Genomic DNA, 11,087 nt, shown 5'->3' on the forward strand with positions numbered 1-11,087 from the left:
GGTGTGGGAAACAAAACGCTTACCGGTAGACGCTCGTTGAGAACTGGGTGAAGACGGCGGCGGCGTCCCCGGAATGACATCATCGCTGTCGTTCCCAGGTGATGATGACAACGTCCACGGCGTAGTTGGTGGCGGTGTTGCTGATATTGTTGGTGGTTGAGTCACTGCCCAAGACGGGACTGGCGACCAAATCCCAGGGATAAACTCAATGGATTCATCGGAATCAATTGGAAATAAATCTGGCGACTAAAAAAAAAAAAAAAATCACCACTAACGAAAAAAAACAGAATTAAGTATAATTTAATGAAGAACTGGTACATGCCAAGTTAAAGTTGGACATTGTCGACAGTGATGTATGTTCAATCGACAAATGATCACGTTAGACATCGAACAAAAATGCTGATGTACTCGATTTATTGAAAATGATAATCGATCACGCCACACGCGGGGTGAATATATAGGGTCAAATTATTATAGATATACATACCAGTAGTGCAGTATATGGTAATTAAAAAAAAAAAGCAGACAGAATTATGGATAGGCATCAAAGTGTTGCAAATAAATAATAGGTCACAAGATCATCCGGATAAAAAATGTGCAATTGCAACAACACCTGTCCGGCGAATGCACTATAAATACCGGCGCTAACGATATATATTGTCTTTCAATAACCGGCAAGTTCATCCTAACACATACACACAGTGACAATGGCTCAGTCTTGTCCTGTATGTAAGTTCACGTTTGCTAGACGAAGCAATATGCTATGACATCAAAGACAGTTCAACCATTACTTAGGTATAAACGAATATGGAAATATGATTAAATAAATTAATATCACCCTGACACGTTATTTACAGTTGGACCGAATCAACACGGATCAATTCAGCAAACCCCCGACGAAGGTAAGGAAAAAAAAGAAATAGATTAGTATTAATTATAGATATATGATTATAAGTTGTATAGATATATATATACATATATATATATTTTTTTTTTACACAATCAAATATAACATTGGGATCTGGGTAAAATTACAGTACACATAGACTTGACCGTGGATGATGATGATGAATCCGTCAATAGTATTAACAGTGAACCGAGTAAGTAAAAAAAAAATCATAAATAAATAGAACAATAATAAGAAAAGTGAAATATCATTACAGCGACCGCGTCTCAACACACTGAACATCGTCAAATCCATGTTGATGTCGAAGGTAATTTAAAAAGAATTATAATATTATAGGATAATTATATTTGTTATTTAATTACAGTATGGATAGACTTGACTACAGAAGAAAATAGTGAAGCAGACAATTTTAGTAACATCAAGGAAACAGGTAAACAAATAAATAATGATTAAAGTTAACTAATCCGAGTAAGTAAAAAAAAAATCATAAATAAATAGAACAATAATAATAAAGTGAAATATCGTTACAGCGACCGCGTCTCAACACACTGAACATCGTCAAATCCATGTTGATGTCGAAGGTAATTAAAAAAAAGAAATATAATATTATAGGATGATTCTATTTGTTATTTAATTACAGTATGGATAGACTTGACTACAGAAGAAAATAGTGAAGCAGACAATTTTAGTAACATCGGGGAAACAGGTAAACAAAAACAAAAATAATGATTTAGGTTAACTAATATACATTCATTCAACTCGGCTAACACGGTCACAATATATGTATCAGAAAGAGTACCGGTGACAATGGATTCGATCAATTACAGCAGTGTCTACGACGACCAAAATATCGATAAAAATAATAATAATAAAAATATACAAAGCAACAACAGGGTTGATCAATTTAGAATATATCGACGTCTGGCCTCCGTCTCCGACACACCACACAGGAACCGCCGCCGACACAGCGATAAGAACTGGTGGTGCCATGTCAATGAACGGTATAATCAATTACACTAATTAAAATAACGCGTGCGGATAAGTACTAATAAATATGATCATATAGGTCAAATGGAAGCTACCGATGTGCCGAGTATAATCACATCAACGTCTGCTACAGACGGCCGCAATAACGATAATATGCAATTACAAATTCCGAACCGCAAGAATTAAACCAACACAATTAATAATAATAATATGATTATACGTATAGTGATATTTAATTATTTATATATTTATATTTATGTACATATATTATTCAACAGTTAGTAGTATAATCTAATTTTATTGGAACATGTACTTATCTTCCCGACACCAGTATATTTTAAATAACAATTTGCACTGAAATTACAATTTTAAATGAATCATGATTGAAGTACTATTATATTCAATTATTAAATGATAAATTAATTACAAATAAGTAGTAAAATGATAATTTAGTTATGAATTAATTAAAAATAAATTTTCATTTAATAATTAATTCAAAAGAAATTAATAAGTCGTTATATGTATGTATAGACATTTATTTAAAATAACAAATTTGCAAGGAAATTCCAATGTTTAAATGAATTATGTTTTAAACATTATTAGAATCAAATATTATTAATTAATTTAAAATGAAATTAACAAATTGGAAAGTAAAATACAATTTTTTACCTGTTATTTAAGTTAATGTAGAATTTAAATTAAATTAACAAGCCGTGGTTCGACAGTGTCGCGATCTTTACCCCGTCCATGGCGGCCGTACGGATGACCAAATCGATGATCAAGTACGACCGGCCGTCATACGCGGGTTTCGCCGTGCTGAAGCTATCGAAATACATCCTGTACGACCTCCATTACGGGTACATGGTACCCAAATATGGCTTTAAAGCGCGTGTCATCTATGGTGATACGGATAGTCTATTTTATTGGGTCGAAACCGACAATTTGTATGCTAACATGAAGGCTGACATCGACAAGTATGCACGGACCGCTTTGCTGACCATTCGCACAAACTAATGTTTTTTTTTTTTTATCCAGGTACGATTAGGACAATTTCTGTATCTGATGTGTCAACTTCAACTTCAGTAGAAATCACCATCAGAATCACAAACTCCGCCATCTCTAACAGATCGAACTCCACGGAAAAATGCACTCAGGAAGAAACTCTTTGCAGAAACAAAAAAGAGGGAAGAACTAGTCAGTAATCAGTTCTAATCCACAGTTAGCCGAAAATTCTTTTATTGTAACAACTCTCAGAGTATGTGAGAAGTACTGTACACCAACACTTTGTATGATGCTGAAGTCTCAACTGCATAACAAATAGCGGAAACCGCAGGTATATAAGTATTCAAATGACATAAAACAACTTGATTTAAATAATTTTTTAGTAAGTCCTAGACTGTATAGAAACACGCAAAAATCTCTATTTCTTCTGACTAGTCAAACTTTGAGAAGAGTCACTGGTAAATATGAAATCAATCCTGGTTTTAATGATTTTCCTTTTAATTTCCTCTCTTATAAAGTTAATGGTATGAAACCTGATGCGCTTAACTGTATTCTTTGTACTGATAAAATGGCGTTGAAAACACATCTATTTTATTGAGTTGACAAAGATAAAATAATTGGTTTTCATGAATCTACTAACAGTAGAAAATATGAACCTGCCAATTATGCTTTGGTCCTTATGCTCTGAGGAATAAATTATAATTGGAAACAACCAATTGCTTATTTTATTGTTGCTAGTAGCTGTTCCGGTATTGATCTAAAAGACATAATTCTGTCAACAATTTGTCGCCTACAAAATATTAAGCTTAATATCAAAACTTTCATTACCGATCAAGGCACATATTTTGTAAACATTTTTAAAAGCCTTAATGTTTCCTCTAGTAAAGTAGATGGATAATCAATCGTCTACATTTTTGATCCTCCTCATCTAATAAATTCAACACGTAACATGTTATTTAAACATAATTTTAAAATTAATGGCAATATTATAACTAAAGACCATCTTGTTTCTTTTTATAATTATGACTCCGAATGTAATCTTCGCTTAGCACCAAAACTAACCTATGCTCATATTTATCCAGGGCCTTTTGAAAAAATGCGAGAATATTTGGCTACTCAAGTATTTAGTGACTCTGTTGCCAAAGGTATGAAATTAGCTCAAGTAGATGGTTTTATACCTCCTTGTGTTTAAACTACCACTGAATTTTTTAGTGATAGGGATAAACTATTTGATATATTCAATTCTTCTAACCTTCCCAAAAGCAAAGATTATAATCGACCTTTTAAAAATACTAAATCACAAATTACCCATTTTAACAAAATGGATAACTTTTTGTCTTTCCTTAAAGCATATCCTACTAGTGACCACTCAACTTTTGGAAATTTAATGATGCCTCATGATGACTTTAACAATTTTATGTATGAGTTCCTTGGCTTTAGTGGTTAGCCCGAAGATATCCCTTTTGAGTGGAACATCTCATCAACTACATATCCGCCATCATAGTGACCATTGGGTTTGAACTTCAGATACAATACCAATCTGCGTAGTCGATAAGTACTTTAATGTTAATGTAAATAAAGTTATTCTTTTTGTTAGGTTATTGCGCCGTGTGGCATTAGTTTTATAAGTATTCCCCCTGCCCCCATTGATTACTAATTTTATGTTCGTTTTAATACATATTTTATTTGTTTAAATTCCGTATTCGATTTCAATTTATTGTAAGTACCATCCTTATCACCTATACAGTCCACTTTATCCGTCTTTATCTTCACAATCTGTTAGTATATTACTTATTGAACCGCGCGAATAATCGGACCCAACCCGTGTAAAAGGTCATCCGGGCGGTCGATTAAGCACTGGGTGCTAAATGCGCCCTTGTCGTTGGGCTCGACGACGCAATGTTTACGAGTTGGAGAATATTTTGATTAATAATTTTCCCTGCATTGCCTGTGGAGACGGGGCTAATTTAAAACTAGATTTTGTTAATGTACCATTTAACCATCCATGTAAAAACTTTGAAAGTCTTTTTTAATTAATTCATTTACACGATTTATAATTTTTACATGTATAAAATGTTTAAATAAAGCTATGATCTCGGGAAAAAAATTTAAAAAATAGAAAATTTTGTACAAGTCATCAATTTTGACCATTTTTGGGTTATACATCAATTTTGTAGGAAATTTCACGCCGGATGTATTGGTCATACTGTAGTGTGACTGTAATAGTTCTGATTACTGGTACCAGAACTATTAAGAAATTTATTTGTTGTTCGTCGTCGAAACCAATTCAGGAAGATGTTTTTTAAATAATTAAAGACTTTTTAAATATAAGTTTGATTTTTATTAACACTTGTAAAACATAAAAAATGGACAATCTGTCACTGAGTAGGTAGTATACTAGTTGAGTCTGGTAATTCGTCTGGTTTAGCAATGGATCCCACTCCTATTTATATGGACATGATAATTTGTGTAATGTGTTATTGTGGGAATTTGTGTAGGCTTTAGCTTATTGATGGGCGGACGCCACAGCGGACGCACATCGGTTGATTATTTTAATTAGTGTTAATTTGCGATAAAATGGTAATAACATATTTTTCCCATATAGTTTAATTAAGCGGATCGGAAACCGAGTAGCTTCTGTATGTGAAACATACATTTACAATTCCATACAATCATTGTGCTAGATAATTCTACTGGTGTGTTTTAATTACTGACCATGATTCATATTTTACATTTATAATAGATGTGCGGTTGTTTTATATTTATCAGAGTGACATCATTATAATATGAGTAATAAATGTGCTTATGTGTAGTTGTGTGTTTGTGTGAAGGGTGTAGAAGGTTATGTATATAACATGACTATTCGTTATCAAGGTATTATTAAATGCGGTTAGGCACAAGTCATATGTCGTGTTAATGCGGTATCACAGCTACGTCGTTTGTCGTGTCGAGCGATTTAAGAAGTGGGCGTGGCCACTTAAGGTTACTAATGGTAACTGTACAATACCAATTTGGTAATTATCTATCGTGGTTACCTAATCAGTGAATGCCATAGAGTGCTCGCGAAATAAATTGAAATTTGATCAAATAATTACTTTTAAATATACCGTATACGGCCCATCAATGACAAACCGGAATTTAATGCAGATAGTAATAGTAATAAGTATGTTCAAATTGATAATTGATAAAAAATCAATTGACCGCGGTTACCATAATTTAACAACCTATACCACACGATACAAAAATTGAGCTCAGCTCAACTTTTGTACTATCACTAACTGCATTAAATGCCGGTTTGTCATTGATGGGCCGTATACGGTATATTTAAAAGTAATTATTTTATCAAATTTCATATTATTTCGCGAGTACCGTATGTCATTCACTGATTAGGTAACCACGATAGATAATTACCAAATTGGTATTGAACAGTTCCCATTAGTAAAATTAAGTGGCCACGCCCACTTCTTAATTCGCACGACTCGACAGACAACGTAGCTGTGATACCGCCTTATGAGAAAGGAAATAAGTCATAATATGATAACATTCTATGATAGAATTTATAAACAAACTATTTAATCGGCGTTTTATTTGAACAGCTTTTATTAAACTTTTTCTTTTTTAATTACTATTAGGCCTACCTGTTAAATTAGTTACATATTTCATAATGTCAAAATGAACACAGTTGCTGTTATCTCTTTCCAAAGGTATGTTTTTTTTCAATACTTATAATTTGACATTTTAATAAGGTGTTGGCGCTTAAACATATATGCTAATATTATTTTTATTTTAGACAAAAATGTTCCAGCAAAATAAAAACAATTGTTTGAAAATAACAATAATTGTAAGACATCTTTAGCTGATAAGCCACAGCATCATATACAGGTAAAAAAACAATTGTAAGATTTTCTTTTACTTACCTTATATAGTAAATAATTTCATTTAAAATACCTGTAATATAATTTTATATTTTATTATGTATTTTTAACTACTAAAACATGAACACATTATAAAATTAATTAATAATAATATTGATTTGAGTGTTATGTGTCAAACTGTCAAAGATTTCATAATATTTATTTAAAATTAATTTTTTAAATTATAATACATATTTTAGGAATGGGTAAATCTTAGTAATCCGTCCTATTTAAATGAAATTAATAATTATGAAGCTGATCTATATAATAATGTAGGTAAGTAAGTTACATGTTTTATCATACAAATAATGTAGATTATTAAAATCAACTACAAATAATTATATACTATATTTTAGTGTTAAAATATACTGTTGTAATTTTACTTATTAGGATACTGATAACTCGAATGGTTTTGTAAATATAAACGGCGAAGATTATAGAATAGTATTTAAAAATCAATCCACAGACATTCTAACTGAGGTAGCAAAATAGTTATATTATAAATTACACATATTTTATATTTAATAATTATGCCTCATAGTTTAAAAAATAGAAAATAAAATGTATTTCAATCAATGTTTAATGTATGTGTTACATGTAGGTAATTCTTGATAAAAGAATTGATTTTTTTTTTTTAAATGGAGTATTGTAAATAATTTTTAATTAATTTAAATTTATTATTAGGGAAAATTATATTTTCCCTAATAATAAACATGCCAAACCTATTCATTATTTTGTAGACTTTATGTATTATTTTTTGTATTGAGCACTTATTTTAAAATGGTTTTATACCTATTATACCTACATACCTATATTACCTATTATTCAGTTTGGATCTATAGATCTTACAAAAAAATGTTTGGAACAATTTTATAATAATTAATATTATATTTTTTATAAACCTATTGTACCCATTACCTAGTACCTATAGGAATATTTTTTAAAATGTCTTCTAGAATTAAATATAAAATGCAATACTTAAATGAAAAATGATTTAACTTTAATTATCTCTATTCTAAGTTTAAATAATTTTATGTATTTTAAATGTGTATCAAAATCCAAATTATTATTTTTTTAATGGTTTAATGATTTGAATAATTGTATTCAACTAATTTATTCATAATCTGATGATAATTTATATTCATACATTATAACATCCCTACCCAGTTATTTATTTTATCAAATTTAATGTAAAATTCTTTAGATTTTAACTTATAAATACATAATATAAATTGCATAATAATAATTTTAAAATGCCTTTTATGAATCATTTATTTGATTTCATAGGTATTAAAATTTGATAGTATCATTTTTTTTGTTTAAGGTTGAAGACAACATTAATAGTAACTGTAATGGGATGGAATTTATGTCACAATTAATATCCCATGAATATCAGAGAAGTCCTGAGAAATCAGATACAATAAGTGTAATTCCAGGGACTCCAGAACACATTGTATTGGGCGATGAGGAAGGTTTGACTAATAAAGTGATTGATGATATTCCAAATACAAGAAAAATTAAAATTAGTGTAAAAGGTGACACGGAAGAATATCGTCAATACAAAAAAAAATAAAAGAAACTCTGGTCAAACATATACTACTAATAAAGGTAAAATAGTCAAAGCTCGATCTTCTAAGCCATTGCTTAACTGTCGAGCCAAATACAACACTAAAATAAGTGATACTTTACGTGAACAGTTATTGACATTTTATTGGCCAATGAACAGTTATAATAGAAGAGTTACATATATTTCTAGTTGTATACATTTTACTGATACAAAAACTTCAAGAAAACGTCGAAGTACTCCTGATAAACAATAAACTAGAAATAAAACTTATCATTATTGTTGAAATGATCAATAAATAATTTATATTATATTCATCATAGAATGTAAGTTATCATTAATATTGTTTAGAGAAACTTGTTTTCTTAATAAGCAAAATATTATGGCGTGATTTCATATTAACCAATCAAAGGTGTTTAAAGTAATTTGACGTCAATAGTATTATTGCTTTGTATACAGTTTTTTGTTCTAGAATATTTTTTTGGTCTTATATAAAAGAGAGATCTTAATAAGGAAAATATTATGGCGTGATTTCATATTAACCAATCAAAAGTATTTAAAGTAATTTGACGTCAATAGTATTACTGCTTTGTATACAGTTTTTTGTTTTAGAATATTTTTTTGGTCTTATATAAAAGGGAGATCGGAGGATATCTTATTCTCTCATTTTTTCACATAGTATAACAAGTCTTTATTATTACTTTATATTGTATTTAGTATTAGTGAAATATTACTGTTTTATTATTAATATACAAATTGTGTTTAATTCTTATTTTGTCTTGATCCACGTACATACACATCTCGATATCCAACAATTATTTTATTCCAAAAGATGGAAATTCAATATCTGTTATAATGTTTATAAAACTACATTTACAATGTTGTTTTATAAACATTTTCGGAGAAACGAATAAGTTTGTTAATAATGTTTGTAAACAAAAATTAGGTTCTCCTATCAATAAAACTTTACCGGATAAAAGGGCTAAGCAAGTCCATCCAATAAAATTTTATCTGAAGATGTAAAGATGGTAGAACAACAATTAAAAAACCTCCCAACTTATGAAAGCCATTATTGAAGGAAAGAGAATTCCTAGATACATACTAATAATAAAAATAAAGAATGTAAAAGTGATTGTAATTTAATAATTAATGGAGATGGAGTGAACATAGTAAAAACATAACAAAATAACATAAATAAAATATTTATTTAAATGTATTATCGAATAACACTTTTCTCGGCAAAACTGTAGAAAAATCAATTTCTGTGGCTATTTCGTTGTCTATAGATAAAATCGATAAAGAGACCAAACGTTCATTAGCCATAGTTGATCGCAAATATGTTTTTATAAGATTTAATTTTGAGAAACTCCGCTCGCTAGCTACTGTCACTGGTAACGTCAATTATAATCTCAAAGCAATTTAAAGATTTGGAAATGTGTCTTGGAGTTCAAAGTCAAAAATGTATTGAAGAATATTTAGAGGTGAAATTATGTCCAAACTTGAAATTAACAATTTTTTAATGTTCTGAATGTCTGTGCATAATTCGACACCATCAATATCAGAGTCAGATCCATCTTTAAGGTGATTGTGTAGATCTATACAATGTTTCAATAATTCATTTTCATTTCCAGGTGCCTTTTTTCAATCGTATAAAAAATTCCATACATTAACATGGTTCTTTAAAAGTTTAATTAATGTGTAAAAAAATTCGTGTTCAAATTTTTCGACTGCAATTCTATGATCAGCGTCATCTGAACTCGCATAATCAAAGTTTTTTTTTATACGCCTCCGAACTACTCTTATTTCAGAATCTATCCCTAATTCTCCTGCTATTGCTTTTGCTTTTATCAAAATCTGATCAAATTATCTTTATAGTTCTAAAAAAACTCTAAAACACTTTTTAACATATTAGAACCATTTATCAAGTTCATTGTCGTCTTTGCTTGCATACTTTTACTGACTAGATTTACTTGAAAAAGAATATCGTACCAAACAACTAATGAAACTAAGAACTTAAAATCTGTAAGTTGACCAGCAAGCAAAACAGCTTCAAGGCGCGTTCCAGCATCTATATTTTCGACTTTAGATAGTTGAATTAGCGCGTTGTAAATTTGCACAGTTTGAAAGCGAACAACTTTTACACGGTTGATTCTACTTTCCCATCTTGTATCACTCAGAGGTTTCACAGTCAACCATGTTATATTGTCGGTTAAAATTGTCCATTGATTAACCGACGATGAAAATAAAACATAAATTCTTTGGAGTACGCCGAAAACTGTAATTGAATTTATAGAACTATATGCAGCATCTGATACAACTAAATTTAAAGAATGACAATTGCATGGAACGAAGGTGGCACAAGGATTCATTGATATAACTCTCGCTAGAACTCCTTTTTTTTGCCCTTTCATATTAGCACCGTTATCGTATCCCTGCCCACGACAATCTTGAAAAGGAATATCCTTCTCTGCAAGGGTTTTTAGAAAGTCTGTTAAACTCAAACCTGTAGAGCTTTTTACCGTTTAAAACCCAATGAAAAGTTTTTAGAAGTTCTGTTAAACTCAAACCTATAGAGCTTTTTACCGTTTAAAACCCAATGAAATGTTCTTCAACTTTAATTTTACTTTTTATATTAACAAATCGTAGTGCAAATGATAGTTGTCCTTGATGACTAAAATCTGGTGTACAGTCGAGGATTACAGAATAATATTTT

The 11,087-nt window shown here is 30.0% G+C and overlaps 1 protein-coding gene and 1 long non-coding RNA gene across 2 annotated transcripts in view; both read left to right on the forward strand.

Moving 5' to 3' along the window:
* LOC126841623 (uncharacterized) overlaps positions 1 to 2,140 on the forward strand; it is a 7,948-nt gene extending 5,808 nt beyond the window's left edge. The window contains exons 5-10 of the mRNA XM_050578202.1: positions 1,164 to 1,214; positions 1,272 to 1,337; positions 1,438 to 1,488; positions 1,548 to 1,613; positions 1,698 to 1,908; positions 1,974 to 2,140. Coding sequence (XP_050434159.1) covers positions 1,164 to 1,214; positions 1,272 to 1,337; positions 1,438 to 1,488; positions 1,548 to 1,613; positions 1,698 to 1,908; positions 1,974 to 2,040 — 512 coding nt within the window. The 3' untranslated portion in view covers positions 2,041 to 2,140. The remainder of the gene's footprint in view (positions 1 to 1,163; positions 1,215 to 1,271; positions 1,338 to 1,437; positions 1,489 to 1,547; positions 1,614 to 1,697; positions 1,909 to 1,973) is intronic.
* A 4,869-nt stretch (positions 2,141 to 7,009) lies between these two features.
* LOC126841622 (uncharacterized) lies at positions 7,010 to 8,613 on the forward strand. The gene is made up of 3 exons (XR_007686214.1): positions 7,010 to 7,086; positions 7,201 to 7,290; positions 8,135 to 8,613. It is a non-coding gene; the product is annotated as an uncharacterized LOC126841622 (long non-coding RNA).
* Positions 8,614 to 11,087: the final 2,474 nt, after the last annotated feature.

The sequence above is a fragment of the Adelges cooleyi genome, unplaced genomic scaffold (assembly GCF_023614345.1).
Source record: "Adelges cooleyi isolate 19-005CV unplaced genomic scaffold, UGA_ACOO_1.1 ACOO_flye_CR_arks_rails_tigmint_CR_PRNA_4, whole genome shotgun sequence".
In the NCBI taxonomy this organism is placed as follows: Eukaryota; Metazoa; Arthropoda; class Insecta; order Hemiptera; family Adelgidae; genus Adelges; species Adelges cooleyi.